Source organism: Amyelois transitella, chromosome 26 (assembly GCF_032362555.1).
Source record: "Amyelois transitella isolate CPQ chromosome 26, ilAmyTran1.1, whole genome shotgun sequence".
Taxonomy (NCBI): domain Eukaryota; kingdom Metazoa; phylum Arthropoda; class Insecta; order Lepidoptera; family Pyralidae; genus Amyelois; species Amyelois transitella.
In genome coordinates this window covers 4,949,890-4,969,667 of record NC_083529.1, presented here as the reverse complement: position 1 = coordinate 4,969,667, position 19,778 = coordinate 4,949,890, and the positions used below count along the sequence as shown (strand labels likewise).

Here is a 19,778-nt window from a genome sequence, read left to right as displayed (position 1 = left end):
AAACAGATTTGGTTTCAAAGAGCATCAATGTTCACAGATTTTAATTCTACCTCGTCCTTATCGTTATCTTAATACATACACTAGTTTAGTTCTAACCGATACTCTAACGCTGAAGGAAAACGTGACTAACCTTACCAGGGCTCGTGATTATAGGCATACTCTAAGTTATTCCAAATAATAGGCATACTCGAATCTATTCCAAATTATAGGCATACTAGAATCTATTCCAAATTATAGGCATTCTCTAAGCTATTCCAAATTTTAGGCAACTCTAAGCTATACCAAATTATAGGCATTCTCTAAGCTATTCCAAATTTTAGGCAACTCTAAGCTATACCAAATTATAAGCATTCTCTAAGCTATTCCAAATTATAGGCATACTCGAAGCTATTCTAAAATATAAAATTACACCGCAGCATGATGATCAAAATTTAATAACACGAGCAAAGGACTCATTTGAACATGGAACGTTCCACATGCGTTAGTTATTTCACTAAATGTCTTCTCTAATGCATTTCCTGTGTTCGGCCTAAGTGCCTTCGTTTTACGTCTTATAGAGGATTCCACTACCTCGAAAGTCTACAGAAATTTCCACTGTGATTGTTTTAAGTTCACTGATACTGAGGCTTTTCTTGTCAGAACGTTAAGGATATAAATAGGGTTTAGGCCAGTTAATGTATTAGGTGGCCTTTCAGTGTTTTTAAATCAGTTGGCTCTGCCTACCCCGCAAGGGATATAGACGTGATTATATGTATGTATGTATGATATAATGAATAACCAACAAACACTGTGGAGATATTATATTAAACAGACAGACCACAGACATTATATTAATTTAGAGAATAGAATGTGTTCTAGAAATTTACATGGTTCTGCGTATGTTGATATGCAATAAGTCTAAGGTATATAAGCTATTATTTTTTTTATTTACACCTCTTTTGACTAGCCCTAAAATATGGTACATACTTACATAAATCACAGGCAGATACATAATCTTTCTAGCTTGCTATCTCTATACTCATTATTCTCCTTTTCTTAATTCTCAATTACTCCTTACATCTCTTTAAAGGCATCCACAATTTGCACGCAATTTGGCTAAAAACTTTACGAGGTCGGCTCTATTCTACTTTTCCGTCAGTTCCTTTCGTTGGACTGTTTATTAATGACGTGGTGAAAGGTCATGTCAAGAGTACCCAAAAACGCCGAGCTTGCGAAAGATCGTGGTAAGTGGAAAGGTATAAGTCTATCCCGTCTATAAAGAGGCGTGATTTTATGTATGTGTGCTAGACTGCTTAACTCGACATGTCCAAACCATCTCATAAATATAGTCACGTCTATATACCTTGCGGGGTAGACAGAGCCAACAGTCTTGAAAGACTGAATGGCCACGTATAGCTATTTGGCTTAATGATAGAATTGAGATTCAAATAGTGACAGGTTGCTAGCCCATCGCCTAAAAATGAATCCCGAGTTTGTAAGCCTATCCCTTAGTCGCCTTTTACGACATCCATGGGAATGAGAAGGAGTGGCCGTATTCTTTTCTGTATTGGTGCCGGGAATCACACGGCAAACCATCTCATACCATTTTAAATTACGGTCACTACACCTATATTTCCCACAGTAGCAAAATTTCCAATGCATTGAAAACCTACATCTACCCAATATACCGTTTTCCATAACACGGCGAGTTTATTATGGCAGTCTACGTGACAATATTTATATGCAGGTCCTAGCCGACGGGGTCGGCGCAATCTAATTTGTATTGTACGATAGATATTCCATTATTTTCGCTGGAACACCATGAAAATTGTGTCATAAATTTGTAGGTGTAAATGTTGATATAGTAGTTCTTGGTGCATTGATTCGGGTGCTAGCTTAACGTTGACAATTTAAACGGACGTTCGAAGTTTACAAATTTAAATTGTCCGAATTGTAAAATTGGAACGTCTTACTTTGAGATTTACTAACATTATTCAAAAAATAGAATACCATTTAAATTTCTTACTGCGCAAAAAAAAAAACACAAGAATTTTTGGATTTTATTCCGATTGCATTTCATTCTTACATAGTGAGAAAAATTTGGTAAGCTATTTTCCTTCGGTTTCATTGACAGTAACGTACGAGACATTTTTGAAGACAATATCGTAAATCCTTAATCCTGCTAGCTAGGTTTCTACATACATACATACATATAGTTACGTCTATATCCCTTACGGGATAGACAGAGCCAACAGTCTTGAAAACACTTAATGGCCACGTTCAGCTATTTGACTTAATGATAGAATTGAGATTCAAATAGTGACGGGTTGCTAGCCCATCGCCTAAAAAAGAATCCCAAGTTTGTAAGCCTATCCCTTAGTCGCCTTTTACGACATCCACGGGAAAGAGATGGAGTGGTCCTATTCTTTTTTGTATTTGTGCCGGGAACCACACGGCACACCTTTATTCACTTCCTACAAAATCAAAAATGACATACGGCTTTAATTCTACTCTTCTGAAAACCGCACAACTGGCGCAAACAAATCCCTATTTCCGTAATTCTATGGCAAAATTACGACAACGCAAGATTAATACCCCAAAAATGATTCTATACAGATATTATTCTTAATGGAATTGCCTTTTCCTTTCATATAATACAAAGATCGGATCAATAATGATAGCAATTTGCTATAAAAGCCATTGTTATCTGTTATCAGGTTTCCTTGAACTGATAAAAATGTATCTCATTTCACTTTCAATTGAGTTTGGTTTCGGTTGGTGTAAATTTTTGTGTCTTTTTCAGTAACGCATTTAGATGCTTGTACGAGTAGTGTGTGACGATCTATTAAATTATATAAAAGAGGTATGCACTGCTCGCTTTTTACGACGTTAACAGCATTTTAGCTACTGTGATTTGGAGGTATAGGCAAACATGGGATTCTTCTTTTAGGCGATGGGCTAGCAACCTGTCACTATTTGAATCTCAATTCCACCATAAAGCCAAACAGCTGAACGTGGCCTATCAGTCTTTTCAAGACTGTTGGCTCTGTCTACCCCGCAAGGGATATAGACGTGATTATATGTATGTATGATTTGGAGGTATCTATTGTCTTCTGTTTTCCCTGGACGACATAGTGCTTTATGGACAAATTATCGCGTCTCAAGAATAGAGTAAATAATATACAAGGCTAAATAAAACACTGTAAGGACAAGAAGAATTTGATCGAATCGGAACCATTTTGGTGAAAGTTCAAGTCTAGAACGTCCAGACTATTTTAAACCAACAAAGTTGCATGAAAAGATGAAACAAAGAATTGAAAAAATTGGTCAGCAAAGATAATCTGTCGATTCGATCTTTCATGCACTTGTATAAAAAAAAAAACTGTTGCATATAATCTTCATGTACGAGGAAAATCTGGGCATTCTATCAGAGAAATGAGTGATGAAACAAATTGCCAGGATGCGAACAAGGCGCGATGGTAAACAACAAAATATTTTGGTCTCGGCTCAGTCAATTTGTGACGTAGAGTTTTATGATGACGTCACTTTGTGATTGAGGACACTTATCCACCACATTCTGAACCATGTAGATGAACGTAGCCTTTTAATTTTGCTTGACTATTGGCTATGTCTATCCCGTAAGGTATAAAAATGTGACGATACAGAAACCTTGAGCGAGTGCGAAACAAAATTTGGCTTTTTTTTGCCAAATAGGTCGGAAATTTGTATTTCGATTGCAATTTTTAAATTTGGTGATCTCCAAAAACGATATTAATTTCCTGATTTTGGCATTCTACATTACATGTGGGTTCATTATAAATGTAAAATTTTGAATATGCTTTTGTTTAAAATTAATTAAAGAGTTAATATATTTTAAAACTACAATAATAATAATATTTATTTATAGATTCTCATTTCGATGGATATTCAAAATAATGAAAAACTATAATTTGTTTAGAAAAAATAAATTAATAGTTTTCTAATGCTCCTGCGTGTTGACTTGGCCGGAGTTTCAATACAAAACCTTATGGCAGAGCCCGGAATGCCTCCACAACATCTGACAACTGACACAAAATTCTATTATTATCATAGAAAAATTTCAGTTATGAAACATATTAATTAGATAACTGGCTATAAAACTATAATCCAACCCAAAACAAGAATCGATTCTTGTAATTACCTGACTAACCTTATCAATAGATCTAAACGGACCCTGTTAAGAGGATATTTTAACTGAAATACTAAGTAAATAAGTTGCCGTGTGGTTCCCGGCACCATTAGAAAAAAGAATAGGACCACTCCATCTCTTTCTCATGGATGTAGTAAAAGGCGACTAAGGGATATGCTTTTAAACTTGGGATTCTTCTATAAGGTGACAGGCTAGCAACCTGTCACTATTTAAATCTCAATTCTATCACTAAGCCAAACAGCTGAACGTGGCCTAACAGTCTTTTTAGGACTGTTGGCTCTGTCTACCCCGCAAGGGATATAGGCGTGATTATATGTATGTATGTATACTAAGTAAATCTTACATGTTTCTAAAAATTTAAATTTTCCTTTACACAAGAGATTTCGTATTTCGCTCAGACACTTAATTCTAATACAGCTTGAAACTTTCAACGAACCAGGACAAACTAAAATACCATCCTAACAGCACCTCTAAAAATATGTCCGTTCGGAATCTAGAACTTAAAGTGAAAACATACGTCTTAATATTCCTCACATAAAAATATAGAAAATCACGCGCGATAGTAAAAGACTACATCACTCCTTGTATCACGATCACTGCATACTTCTATGGTCGCTTCATTCTTCTATTCCGTCGTTGTGGATTTATTTTACCGATAAATTTTATCATGTTTAGCATAATTGGTATCTGAAATCGTATCCCTAAACATGGATTTTAGTTAGACAGCAAAATAATCCGAATTATTTGCAAAGTCATAAAAAATTATTACGAGCGGTTATAATTAAAAAGTCTAAATTGTATGTGCCTTGTGGTTTTCGGCACTTTAGAATATGACCACTCCATTTCTTTCCTCATGGATGTCGTAAAAGGCAACTAAGGGTAAGGCTAATAAACTTGAGATTCTTCTTGAAGGCGATGGGCTAGCAATCTATTTGTATCTCAATTTGATCATTAAGCCTTAAAGCTGAACGCGGCTTTTCAGTCTTTTAAGACTGTTTTAATATTTTTGTGTTGAATAGACCGTTTTTATGGTAATCAAATTTGGTGTAAGCATATACATAAGTATATCTAACTTTAAAAAAAATTACAGCGTAAATGGGATACCAATATCGCTGTTAATACATACATACATACATACATAAACTCACGCCTCTTTCCCGGAGGGGTAGGCAGAGACTACCTCTTTCCACTTGCCACGATCCCTGCATACTTCCTTTGCTTCATCCACATTCATAACTCTCTTCATGCAAGCTCGGCGGTTTCGGGCACTTTTGACCTGACCCTTCACCAGGACGTCCTTAATTTGATCAAGATATGTTCGTCTAGGTCTTCCCACCCCGACCTTTCCCTCCACACTCTCCTTGTATATCTGCTTAGTCAACCTGTTTTCATTCATCCTCTCCACATGACCGAACCATCTCAACATACCCTTTTCTATTCCTGTAACTACATCTTCTTTCACATCACAACATTCCCTTATCACGCTGTTCCTTATCCGGTCACTCAATTTCACACCCAACATACTCCTTAACGCTCTCATTTCCACCGCATTTATTCTGCTTTCGTGCTTCTTTTGCCATACCCAACTTTCACTCCCATACATTAATGTCGGGACCAACACGCCCCTGTGCACAGCCAGTCGAGCCTTTTTGGATAGTTTCTGACTGCTCATAAAGGCATGCAAAGCTCCATTCACCATGTTCCCCGCGTTCACTCTCCTTTCAATATCACTATCACACTTGCCATCTGATGTAAACTTTGATCCTAGATATACAAACTCTTTCACTTGCTCAACTTTTTCTCCTCCAATCAAAATATTACATGCTGTCATTTCTTAATCGTCGCTGTTAATCTTCAACCTTATTCTTTCTTCTTCAATACAAATAAAAAATTTTTACATAAAATCTACTCGCATTTTTATATTTTTATAATTCCGTAGTGTTTTCGGCCCGTATTCACCCCTAGAGTCTTCCAAAGTTTAAGCGACAATGCACTCCCTTATATTTATTCCGCACGCGTCCCCGTACTACGTAACCGAGCCACTTTTTATGTACGCCACACCCGTTCCTAACCGAAGTACATAGCGACGATATTTGCTTGCATAAAGTATCATATTACGTGGGTGGAGGAAAGCCGTTTTCACACTTACGATGAATAATAGTTTGCGAGACTGAAAAAAAATTGTGTGTTATGTTAAACCGTTATTTTTAAATCCACATTAGAGTGGACACTGAAATCGCATTCATGTCATAGAATAAAACAAAAATAAAAAAATAATTCTTTACAAAGATATCTTTTATTTTCTTTCATTCATTTATGTTCAAGATAAAGTATGTCGATATATAGGCATATAATAAACTCCTCAACTTTCTCATTTCACCACAATTTTTAGCTTATTCATGACCTGCCTAAACGTAGTAGGCCTGACCATAAGTAACTTACTCGTATTTGTAAGTTACTAAATTTGACCGTGTACTTTTGTATGTTTCTACATACAAACACATGAAGAGAGTTATGAATGTGGATGAAGCGAAGGAAGTATCCAGAAATCGTGGCAAGTGGAAAGATGTAGTCCATGCCTACCCCTAAAAAAGTCGTGATTTTATGTTATACCTTGAGAGGTAGACAGAGCCAACAGGCGTCCAAAAACTATGAAAGTTAACATTCAGTTATTGAGATTCTAATAGTGACAGGTCATTAACCCATCCCCTACAACAGGAATCCTTATTTTATTAGCCATTCTCATAGTTGCCTTTTACGACATCCATTTAATAGATATGGAGTGGTTCTAATTTTAAGTTGCCGAAACCGCACGGCACCAAAACAAATAAGTAGAATATTTGTAAAATAACTAAAAACTGCATACATCTAAACGATACGAAATTTCTACTACTCGTATTTTAGGGTAATACACATTATGATGTTAAAAATAAGTAGCGAATGTGTGTGGACAGCTTTCAGCATAACATTTACCATGCCCGCGAGTAATACGTGCTGAAATAAAATAAAGAAGTTATAGAAGAGAGCACACACATTCACAGATAACATCTTTATACCTTATGGATAACATATACTTGCATATATCCTCTATGTCCCTACAAAGTGCCGCGTGGTTCCTGACACCAATAAAAAAAGAATAGGATCTCTCAATCTCGTTCCGATGGATGTCATAAAAGATGAGTAAGGGATTGGATTATAAACTTGGGATTCTTCTTTTAGGCGATTGGCTTGCAATCTGTCACTATTTGAATCTCAATACTAGTCGTAAGGCCAAGTCGAATACCTTTAGGCGACCTTAAAAATCTAACGCCAGTATCGACCACACACACGACAAACAAACTATACTGAATTTTCTTCATATACATATGTGACGTGTCATTTGAATTTAGAAAACGAAGAACGATGTCTGCGCGCGCAAGGTCGCGCTCCTGAGAACATCGCCGAGCCGAGCCTTCAATCCACATATATCTCTTTTCTCCCTCTCTCTTCATATCGCACGTCCTTGCTTTTCTGTATTAAACATTTATACATCTTTTTCAGTTTTATTTTGTTAGAAAGTTGTGAAAGAAAACCTTAATTCGAGGCATCACAGTATATTTACCACTAAAAATAACTAATAAGCAGATTCAGAAGTTTCTCTTCTGTAGTTACAACATTTCTCGTAGCCGAGGTCACGTCTACTGCATTGTGAGCTATGGAGTACTGTCATATTGCGCAGAGGTACACGGAGAATTAAAACATTTCCACGATATCCTTCTTAACAAAATAAGTAAATAGATATTTAAGCTTTATATTTCAGACTTAGGGTGACTTCAGTGAGTTTTACCGTGTGGTTCCCGGCACCAATAAAAAAAAAAGAATAGGACCACTCCATCTCGTTCCCATGGATGTCGTAAAAGGCGACTAAGGGATAAGCTTATAAATATGGGATTCTTTTTTTAGGCGATGGGCTAGCAACCTGTCACTATTTGAATCTCAATTCCATCATAAAGCCAAACAGCTGAACGTGGCCTATCAGTCTTTTCAAGACTGTTGGCTCTGTCTACCCCGCAAGGGAAATAGACGTGATTATATGTATGTATGTATGTTCAAACTTAGGGCACGTGTGGATTCTGCCAGTGTGCAGATGCTTATACGCCCCTGGCCATCATGACCCTGGCCAAATGGAGGACAAAGATTTCGGGATGCGCGTCCGCAGCTAATCCGCAATCAGCGATATATCATCAATAAAAATATGTGTTATGGATAGCGGGTGACAAAATGCATGAAAGGAACAGGGCCCTTACCCGTTAATCCCTTGAGAATTTCTAGGAAACAAAATAGCCTAGCCTAGACGAGGGTCTTCTCGAAATCTGTACTAAAGCGGTCTCATATATTAAAAGAAAAATAGAGAGGAACGAAAACAAGTCTCTTTGCAATATTAATTAAATAAACGTTTATTCAAGCGTTCTCAGTGGAGTGGGCAAAGACCACTTCACTTCATCCAGTTTCATAACTCTCTTCATGTAAGCTCATCGGTTCTCTTAACATTTCTCCAGGACGTCCACGATTTGATCAAAGTACGGTGGGATCTGGTATAGCTGTGGCACTCCGCCTCGATTGTTGTATTGGTGTACCAAGTTTATCTTGAGCCGTGTGTACTTTCTCGTACATTAGCATGAAGACTCACAAACCATTGCAGATTGGGCTCAACAAAAAATGACATTAGTCATCCTCTGACAGCTTAGCCTCATTTCATAGTGGTACACTAATCAAGAGACCTTTACTTTACTTTACCTTACTTTTGTTTAAAGTTCTTAGTTCAAAAAAATTTATTACATTATGTTACATTTAGGTACAACTGTATTAAAACAACCTCTTACTAATCTTTTAATAATTCTTCCAATCTACTGGAAAACAAATTTAATAACTCTTCACCCTATCCGTTCTGAACACTTCATAAATAAATTTCTGCAGCCTTCTCACCAACATAATAACTATCACTATCAATACTAGTAAAACAATAAGTATACTAAGGAATAAATCTACTTCATAGTATTCAGTCCACGGTAAGTTTGCGGCTGGCGACCGCAGATGGCGCCCGCCGTGACGTAGAATAGTCTCGATGCACCAAACTGCTCGTTCTAAGGGCTTCTGAGGTAGGTCTAAAAATAGGGTTCGTATTTTCTCCACGTTCTGGCGATAGCTGTGAAGAAAGAATAATGTTGTTAACGTAAATACATTTACCACGTCTTTCCTTACGGGGTATAGAGGATTCCTTGCAGGCGATGGGTATGCAATCTGTCACTATTTGAATCTCAACTCCATCATTAAGATAGAGGTGACATTCCAGTTCCATTTGCAAGATTTTTGGCTCTGTCTACTGCGCAAGGGATATATTATTATTTCTTTTAGAGTTATCGCACCACCCCTACATTCATCTCAGTTTGGTCTAAAGAATAGGTAGCAGAGAATACCTTGTGGCATTAAGTCCACCTTTTGTACATTTTACGTGCAAAATTTTAAATAAATGAATTAATGTAGACGTGACCTATATGAATATATTATATAAAACTAATAGTATAGAAACACGATGACAGAATTGATATTATGATAGTGACAAAGTACTAGTGCATTGCTTGATAAACATCCCAAGTTTCCATCACTGATTTTTATAATCTGCATGGCAAGAAAAGGTCCTTGACTGACTTTTAAATTCTGCGTGGAAAAAGAAATGTATATCATGTGATATGTTGTTCCTTGTAATGACAAAATACTCAGAATTGTTTGGTAACGAAATGCGAAATGTAAAAGTCTATCAATTTCTTCTTAGCGATGTGCTAGCAATTAGTCACTATACCTATTTGAATCCAATGTCATTAGTTTAACTTAATTGGCTCTGTCTACTTGGTTAGGGATAAATATTGATAATGTATATACAAATGTTTTATTATTATTCTAAGCAAAGATTGATTGTTAGAATAATTCATTGATTCAATCAATCTTTAGTAAAAGTTGCTTTAAGGCTAGCTCAGTCTGATTTATTTTTCTCTAAAATATTGATTTATACTTACCTCTTATTATCAATCAACGTATTAACAGCATCTCTAAATTCATCTTCTGTCATTGTAAATATATCTAGTTTCTTGCCAAATCCAAAGCGTACCATTTTGTCTACATTACCCAATTGATCAAACACTATCGGCAAACCAAGCATAGGTACTGCGGCCTCAATACTCTCTTCTATTGACTGCACACCGCCTTGAGTTATAAACAGCTTAATTTTGGGATGCTCTGTGAAAACATACGGTTAGGATAAACATTGCGAGGAAAACTCCACACAGGTAAATGGATGTTTTAATCAATTAATCTGAACAATGTATTCTCTCGTCCACATTTCATTTCTAAGTTTGGATAGTTGTGAAGTTGACATTGTTAAAGAAAATGTTTGTTACCGCAACTTCTGCAGTGACGCTTTGAAAGCGGCAGTAAACTTAGTTTTAAGTAATTTATTTGACGTCAACCAATGTTGTGAAACCAAAGATAAGACAATTATTAAGTGAAATGAAATGTCATATAATAATGAATAAAAGTTTTGAATTTGAAAAAATGTGTAGCCATGATTGATCTATTACAAGATAAGTTTCCCTTCAAAGGTTGCGGAGGACAGATGAAAACCGCTTCGAGCAAAATCTTGACTCAACCAATACAGGATCCATGGTCAATGGCATACCCTGGGCTCATTTCCAGAGAGGTGAGAGCTCCGTGAAAAGAAATATCATCCAATACGTGGTAGGTTTCATGCAAAGATTGAGGAGGTCAGGGGCGAGTTGTTTCTTCTAAAAACCTGACTCACCTAATCCAGGATTACGGTCAGTCAAAATGATGATGACTTAGTTAGGTATATGTATTCATAAACTTACTAAGAATATTAGCTTGATCAAACCACTTGCGCACGAGAACATTCTGAGGTTTCCCAGGCAAATCATCACCCCACTTCCAGAGAACATTGTACGGAAGCTCAGAAAATACTTTTAGCATAATTTGAAGTTTATCTTGAGGTAGTTGACATTCGCTCACAGACGTCCCAAAACTTAGGTAAATCACGCCATTTGGAGAAGAATCAATGAAGGCTGTTATGTCCTATAAAAATTAAAATAAAGGAATTAATGATAAAAGCATTATGTACTAGTCAACTTTTAAAAAATGGCAGCTGGTATAATTATCTCAGAATATTGATGAAATGCTTTTAAAACAATTACAAACACATTTAAGAAAACAAAGAAAAAAAGGAAATTGAGATAAAATTTTGTTGATTTTTATAAATTTTTAGATGCACAAAAAGAAAAGAAAATGATTTTCATTGAAGTTAATGTTAGAAGTAATAATAGACCTACGTAAAATCCATTTAATTTCTATTCTACTAATGGCAAATAGTGTGTTAGTATATGGTACATTAGTTAACTTGAGTATCAAATATTAACAATGGATTTTTTCTGGACTTGCTTTCCAAATTAAAACCATAATATTTTTTTATGCAATTGACGTGACAAATGTAATTAAATGTCTTTAATGGTGCCGGGAACCACACGGCTCATATAAAATTATATACTTAATTTATAATATTAATCTATATACTTAAACGAAATGAGAATATTCTCTTGTCCAGAATCTCCACCTAAAAATGACAATAATCGACATCTCCCACCATCTCAATCTCAGCTCGCCATCATAAAACAAAGCGAGCATTTGGTATAGATTTTCACAAGTCCCCGAGTTTTTATTATACATATATACTTGCTTAAATTTCATCAATATTTTTAATACAACTTAATCTGTTAGGTTATCTTATTGGAAATAGACATACCTTGGATATTTCGGATCGAGGTTTAATGAGCGTTCCATATAAATATACCATTGACAAAGGTACCGGCCTGTTAAAGTCCCACGTTTTATGTTCATTTACAATCATCAGATCCACACTATCATATAAAACCTTCATATTCGGCGCATGACCATCAATTTTCTCAACCATTGATTTTATCCATTCATCTTGCTCGTTTCGTAGCTGCACGATCTTAATATTATTATATATATCTAAAACATTATCCCATATCGTAAGGTTATTGTATTTTCTTCTCATCATATCGGGATATAATATCCAGTGATCTGATATTCCTACATATTCGCCGAGCATTGGTCCTACTGAACTTATTAATACTAATGCTGCTTTAAATTTCAGTGATAAATAATAAAATGGTCTTTGATAACATTCTACAATAATCATATCGAATTTTTGGTCTTTGTCATTTAAAAGATCTTGCATTTCTGGAACGTTTAATATTTTTTCAGCTACAATGTAAGATATGCCGGCGGCCTTTTTTCTTTGATTGTATAAAGAATTGTCTACTGTAATATCTTTCATAGTATCTGCCCATGCTGTTTTAGATAAATTCTGAATATCGATTTCAGTAACAAATTCAGCATTTTCATCATTTTTGTAGCCAGAAATACCAGTTATAACAACAAGTTGGTGACCTCTGTCTATTAAAGCGTTTATAATAGGTTTAAAAAAGTTATGGTGACTAGGATTTGAATTAGGAAACACAGCCAATATTCTAGAACTACAAACACTATTAACTTTTAATATTGTTAATAAAAATAATATCTTTTTAAACATCATTTTGTTGAACCACAAAACCACCACTAGTGTCCGAATCAATTTAAACAATTCATATTTAATGCCGAGTTTTGGCTAACTTATGTAAATGTAGGTATTAGTTGACACAGGTGCACACAATGACGCTCACTCGTTTCTATTTTAGTTGTGATGAAATGTTCTATTTTTCCGCACATAAATTGTAGTTCTCGCGTCATTGATTACATCCTCTTTTCCAGAGGTATATATATACATATATATAGGTAGAAACTGTACATATCAACTTTTCACAATTTCTGCATATTGCGTTTGCTTGGTACATATTTATTACTTTTGTTTTTTTTTCATGCAAGCTTCTCTATTTATTATATGTATATATTTAGGGGAATATAAATTAGTAATAATTAAACTTCAAAGCCAATCACTTACAAATTTACAACTGTTCCTGAATTCCGTTTATAAGAGAAACAAATATTTTCTCATATGACTTGATATCGTTCAAAAGAAATTACAAAGTTGTTTTCAAGCATAAATGTTCTCCGCTGTTTTATCTTTGGAATATTTTGTATGATCGTTGGAGCCATTAGGCCTACAAATTGCGAACTGTGTACCAAAGTTGAGAAACTTTTCAAATTGTGATTTATTGTCTTATGTACGTACGTACAGTTTTATCACAAAAACTTTTTATTGCTTACACGTTGGTGGCTGTAATCTGATATGATGTTTTGTTTTGTAATTTATAACAATTGGGAAATATATCACTTTCTGAAGGCATTTCAAGTTTAGTATAGACTCTGGAAAATGGCACTTATTCTGAGTTTTCCTCAAGTATGCCACTTTTCTGATCCAAATACTTTTTATTATTTGACTGGTTTCTAACAGTATAGTAAATATTGTCCAAAAGTCTTAGTAATCTAGAATAAAATTAAATTAATTGTAAAAATTTGTAGATTACTAAGTATTGACATTTGGTACTGTGCTTAAAAATGTATTTTTGTAAACTTATTTAATAACAAGCATTTAATGAAGTATTACACTAAAAATAACTTAAGTAAAAATTTTACCAAAATTTGCTGATAAACAAATTTTAAACCGCAAATTAAGTAAATTTAAACAAAAACAATTACAATTTAACAATCACAACAAATTTTGAAAGTTTACTCAAAACTTAGAAATAATTTGCTTTAATTTTAAACGATCTCGAAGTGTAATTTTCTATCAATTCGGGTCACTTAACACCATTCGAATTGGAAATATGAGCAATGAATAGTTAACTCTCTCATTTCACACCATCTTTGGACGCTTATCACCAACATTCAGCTTTCGGACCTTATATAATGGACGATTGACAGCTTTTTGTATGAAAAGATATTGAATTTGTTCAAGAATATTGTTAAACTAATCCATACTTCACAAAGAGGAAATTTTGTAAAATAAAATATTTACAAAAGAACAAACATATCACATATCTTTATACGGAGTCGACAGAGCCAACAATATAGGTTGGTTTATTATGGGTTTTTGCACTTTATCGTTTCCACCACCTCCTTTTTTTCTGTTTGGTCAGCTGGTAGACTTGTAGATAATGCCAGATGGCATTGTGTCCGCTTTTTGTACATTTTATTTCGTGCAATTAAGTTTTAAAGGAATTGGAATTCAGAAATTGGCACGATTTTTCTGAACTATCCCAAGGTTATTACCAACTTTAAATAACCTTGTTCGAATATAACGATCTGATCGGGAAGAGAAAAGTGGCACACACTATATATATTTTTTGCTAAAAGACTAAGACTAAAAGAAACGGAAGTAAATCTTCATCTTGTAAATATGATGAATACATACGAAAATCATGTCTTTATTCCTTACGAGGTAGACAAAGCAAACAATCTTAAAAACACAGGAAGGCCATGTTCAGCTGTATGGCTTAAAATATGAAACAAAATCGAAATACATAACAAATGGAGTGCGCTAAAAAGAGACAGACATCTTTTACAATCGGAACACGTCCGTCGCGAATGTCAAACGAACAAGTGACGGCAGAATTTCATTTTGCTTCACGATCGACCATCTGTGACTCGGCCATAGATACAATAATGTTTAGAAGAAATGGAATAATTTCTTAAGATGTTTTTCTTTGTATAGAGATTTGATTTTGAAATTACTACTTTTTCGTCGCGGATTTAGGGTTTGCGAACACCAATTTTTTTTACAAAACTGTTACCATCTCAATAACAACTGAACTTAATTTGACGTCCAACGAAAAACAAAAACAAAAAATCCATTGACAAGATGCCACGAAATTAAATTTCATCAAAATCAGACCAACGGTAAGAAAGTTATCGCTTTACCAAAGATACATATTATGTACATATTAAAAAAAGGTCTCTTCGCCCCAAGTTGATTGGTGGTAGATCTCACTCGTTTTGCTTGCTATGTTAAAAATACCAAATCGTTACTGGATCAATAAATTACAAGACTGGATGATTAAAAGTAATACTTACTGTGCTCTCAGCAGTCCCCTAATATTTGATAAAGCTTGACCCAAAATAAAGCAGACCCTTCAACGAGGGGCGCTAGTTCTGCGTTTCCCATAACAAAACAAAATAGTTATGACATAAGAGATCATGAGAGTCGCTTTGTATAAAATCCTGACTTATCCAATGTAGCATCGTGATATTGGAAATCCAGGCTTCTTCCAAGAGATGTGAGGATGAAACTGGAACATACACCAGGAGGGCGATGAGCTGTGAATAATTACTATACTAGCCGTACGCGACATTTACATATAAATTATTTTTTACTTTATTCGCCTGATTTTATACAAAAGATTTAGAGTACCGGAATCTTTACATTTTCAATTTATCATTCTACATCAAAATTGCCAACTCTATGATATAAAATAAGTGACTTTTTCCAATTCACAATAGGAATTTGGAATTAACAACTGTTCTGAAATGTACAGCAAGTGACACGGAACGTTCTCGGTAGATATTGTTACGAGATTAGATTACTCTTCGCGTCAATCGTTTCCTATATTGAGTTCATTTTATTGGCGCTAAGAATACAAGATATAGTTTTGTATCGAATGAAACGTTTCATCTTCTTAGAGTTTTAGACTCGTAAAACGTAAGAATTCACGATAAGGTAAGAGGTAAGATTTGTACTAATTAAGTTCGGTTTCATCTTTTTAGCGTGCCTCATAAAAATAATATTTGCAAGACCAATATTATAATAAGTCAATCAAGGTAAAAGCTGATACATTTGAGATTCTTCGTTACCTACCACATGGCACATATTTTCTAAATATGTAATTTTTTTACTTTTATGCTATCTTTGGTTGATCACAACATTAAAATCAATTCAAGATGAGATAATTTAATAAGAGAAAAGAGTTTTATGCTGAAGTAAGAAAACCTTTAACTTGACCGGAGATTGAACCCAAGACCTTTCAAATCATACGATAAGTCGCTGTCATCAAACTAAAAGAATTTGTAAAACGAATTTAATCTTAGTTCTAAGTAAAACACCTTATTCTCAACATATTTCAAAGTTCACACAAATCTTAGAAGATTGCTTTAAGTCAGGAGTTATTCTGTAAGGTTTTAAATTAAGTTTACTTCAGAATTTTGCTTAGCTAGTATAATATACATATGCGTTTTATATTAAGTAAGGTGGAATATATGATGAAGTCTCAAAACATAGAATAGTAATGCAGTACACCTGTTCTGAATAACTTGGCGAAATGTGTTCTGATATGAGAATCCGCTGAAAATTTTTCACAGAAATTGTACGGGAACAATTTTGAATTTGATCTCTTGTTGTTAGTTGTGTTTGCAACCAAATATTTAGATATTTTTCATCGATGTTCTTTGTGTGAGGGAAAACAAAGTTAACAAATCTAGACATTTTACTAACTGGATAGGAAACATGATCCAATATGGGTTGGGTTCCTTTCAAAGACTGCGGAGGTCAGTTGGGACTTGTTTCATGTAAAGACCTAATTTACTCAATCCCTGATCATGGCGCATCCCAGGCTCCTCTTCAGAGAAGCGAGGATTTAACCTGGACATTTGCTAGGCAGAACATATTCAGGCATTTATTTTCTTTAAAGCCAAATTACGGTGACACTAAAGTGATTGTCAACTGAAACAAAGATTGTGTAGACAAAGGTATATTAATACGATCCTTTAAGTGAGGTGATAGGAAGCAACTCTTATCAGACCTCCACAACCTTTGCAGGGCAACCTAATCCATATCGGATTATGTTTAAACGTCTAAAGTTACTTAAAGGTGCAGGTTTTCTCAGAAAGTTTTCTCATACCATGAAAGCAGCAATTGACAAACCAAATGAACATAACTCTGAAATAAGTCATTTTGTAGCCACAATAAGAACTGAATCTACGCCTCCTTATACGTTACGCTTTTCATCCAGACACCTTAACCTTTCAACTGACACTCCAACCTATGCTAAAGAATCAAAACCCGCTGATCACACAAAAACCCGACCTGACTCACTAAAAAGACTCATTGGGAACACCTTGCTGAATATTTACGCCATGATTACGGAGCTAGCAAATTACGCAAAGGAAGCGGCCAAATGAACCGCGAATGCGATTATATTGCTCGGGGACTTGCGAAAATTTATACGAAATGCTCGCTTTATTTAATGATGGCGAGCTGAGATTGAGATGGTGAGAGAAGCGGTTTTTGGACACTTTTAGGTGATTCTGAGTACTGGATAAGAGAATACTCTAATTTTGTGAGAATACTCTAAAGTTAGGAGATATTCTGCGAGAAAGTGAATTTTTGAGGAGTTCAGAGTCAAACAAATTATTTATTTGCCTTGCGTCAATTTTCTTTATCCTATCCCTTAGTCGCCTTTTACGACATCCATGGAAAAGATATGGAGTGGTCCTGTCCTTTTTTCTAATACCGGGAACCACAAGGCATATATAGTTACTGCTTATAAAGTTACACATTTAGTTACTAAGATGTGTAACCATATACCAATTTAGTTGTAAGCGTTATAAGTTACTGCAACTATAATCTTGGTCATGTCTATGTTTCTCTTTATTTTTAGAGGTTAAGAAGGCTGTTTTAAAAACGTCAATCTTGTTACCATAACATCTCCCGATTGGCGACGTTGGAAATTAACATATCTGTGATTCAGGTCGGCCTGCATTTGTTTATTTTGTCGCATAATTTGCCACTTTCTTGTTACGCCGAATTTCATTACTTTGTTTACGATTTTCGTGATCACTTGAATATTCAGATGTGATCGCCATTTTTGAACCCTCGATAGAAAAAAGAGGTTGTAGTTTCGTCTTGGTTGATCTAGCTTCGGAGTTAGTTCAAAACTGTGTTGTAGGACAAAATCAACGATGTTTATACACTGACTATGATAGACTGACATATTGAAGCACAGCCTAAATTGTTGGGTCTAGTAATTTAAAGTGTCGTGTGGTTTCTGGCACCAATACAAAGAGAATAAGACCATTCCATCTCTTTCCCATGGATGTCGTAAAGGACGACTAAAGAATAGGCTTACAAACTTGGGAATCTATTTTAGGCGATGGGTTAGCAAGCTGTCACTATTTGAATCTCAATTCTATCATTAAGCTAAATAGCTGAACGTGGCCATTCAGTCTTTTAAAGACTGTTTATTTATTATTTATTTACGCCAAAAATACAACGGTAGTAGTACACCTCTTACAGTATTTGGCAAGGAATTCTTATTGGCTCTGTCAAACCCGCAAGGGATATAGGCATGACCATATGTATGTATGTAGTAATTTATTTTTTTTATTACAGGTTCCTTTTTCTCTTAATGCACTGTTATTTAGATTTCTGATATTAATTACATACATACATAAAATCACGTTTCTTTCCCGGAAGGGTAGGCAGATACTACATCTTTCCACTTGCCACGATCTCTGCATACTTCCTTCGCTTCATCCACGTTCATAACTCTCTTCATGCAAGCTCGGCGGTTTCAGGTACTCTTGACCTGACCCTTTGCCAGGACATCCTTAACTTGATCAAGATACGTTCGTCCCACTCCGACCTTTCCCTCCACACTTTCCTTGTATATCTGCTTAGTCAACCTGCTTTCATTCATCCTCTCCACATGACCAAACCATCATTAATTCACATTTGCCACTTCAAATGTTGGCAAGTCAATGTCATGCACGTTAATTTTTCTTTGCTTCAAGATCTGCCATTTTTATCACATTATCGCTGTTTCGCTTTTCATTAACTGGACATCATAGAATGTCAATTATATCTTAAAGCCAAATAGCTGGCCTATCAGTCCGCTCAGGACTGTTGGCTCTGTCTTCTCCGCAAGGGACATAGACGTGATTATATGTGTGTATGTATGTTAACTGGACAGCGATAGTTTTTCGCGCGATAACAAAACGGAGCAACATGGAAATATATTCACCGCTATAGTAGGGCAAAATATAACTGTGTATAAAGTAATGTGAAGTTTCGACATAAATTACTAAAATATAAGTCTAACTTGTTCCGACTTTTTCCACTTTTTTTATACCTTTTTTCCACCCTTTATCGTCTGTAAAGGGTGGAAAAAGACATCCTAAATCATTTTCGCCTACCAAAAATACTGTAATTGATCACGAAAATAAATCAACGATTTGTTAAAATAAAATATTGCTTTCTATAAAAGAATGGCTCCTGTAAGATTTTCCCTCGTCAAACCATTCTGGCACAATTAAATTGTGCTAATAAGAAAATGAGATTTTGGTTTGGTGGGTCGTTAGTGATGGGACATTGACAAAGTTTCGAGCATCGAAATTATAGGTAAAATTTTGCTTTGGTCTAAATTCTTCATTACATTTCTTTTATATACATACATAAAGTCACGTCGTTTTTCCTTGGGGTTAGGCAGAGACTACATCCTTCCACTTGCCACGACCTCTGTATTCTCCATCATTCAGTCATTTCAACATTCAA

At 35.1% G+C, this 19,778-nt stretch overlaps 1 protein-coding gene across 2 annotated transcripts; it reads right to left on the bottom strand.

Annotated features, from left to right (window-relative positions):
• Positions 1 to 8,620: 8,620 nt before the first annotated feature.
• LOC106131969 (UDP-glucosyltransferase 2) lies at positions 8,621 to 13,704 on the bottom strand. 2 transcript variants are annotated; one of them, XM_013331251.2, is made up of 5 exons: positions 13,236 to 13,704; positions 12,015 to 12,244; positions 11,071 to 11,290; positions 10,222 to 10,441; positions 8,621 to 9,353 (listed from the first exon to the last, which is right to left on the bottom strand). In XM_013331251.2, exons 2-5 carry the CDS (start codon positions 12,180 to 12,182, stop codon positions 9,071 to 9,073), a joined length of 891 nt encoding a protein of 296 aa, XP_013186705.1. In that variant the 5' UTR covers positions 12,183 to 12,244; positions 13,236 to 13,704; the 3' UTR covers positions 8,621 to 9,070. The 2 variants fall into 2 exon arrangements, with proteins under 2 accessions (XP_013186705.1, XP_013186704.1); XM_013331250.2 differs by lacking the exon at positions 13,236 to 13,704 and having other exon boundaries at positions 12,015 to 13,199.
• Positions 13,705 to 19,778: the final 6,074 nt, after the last annotated feature.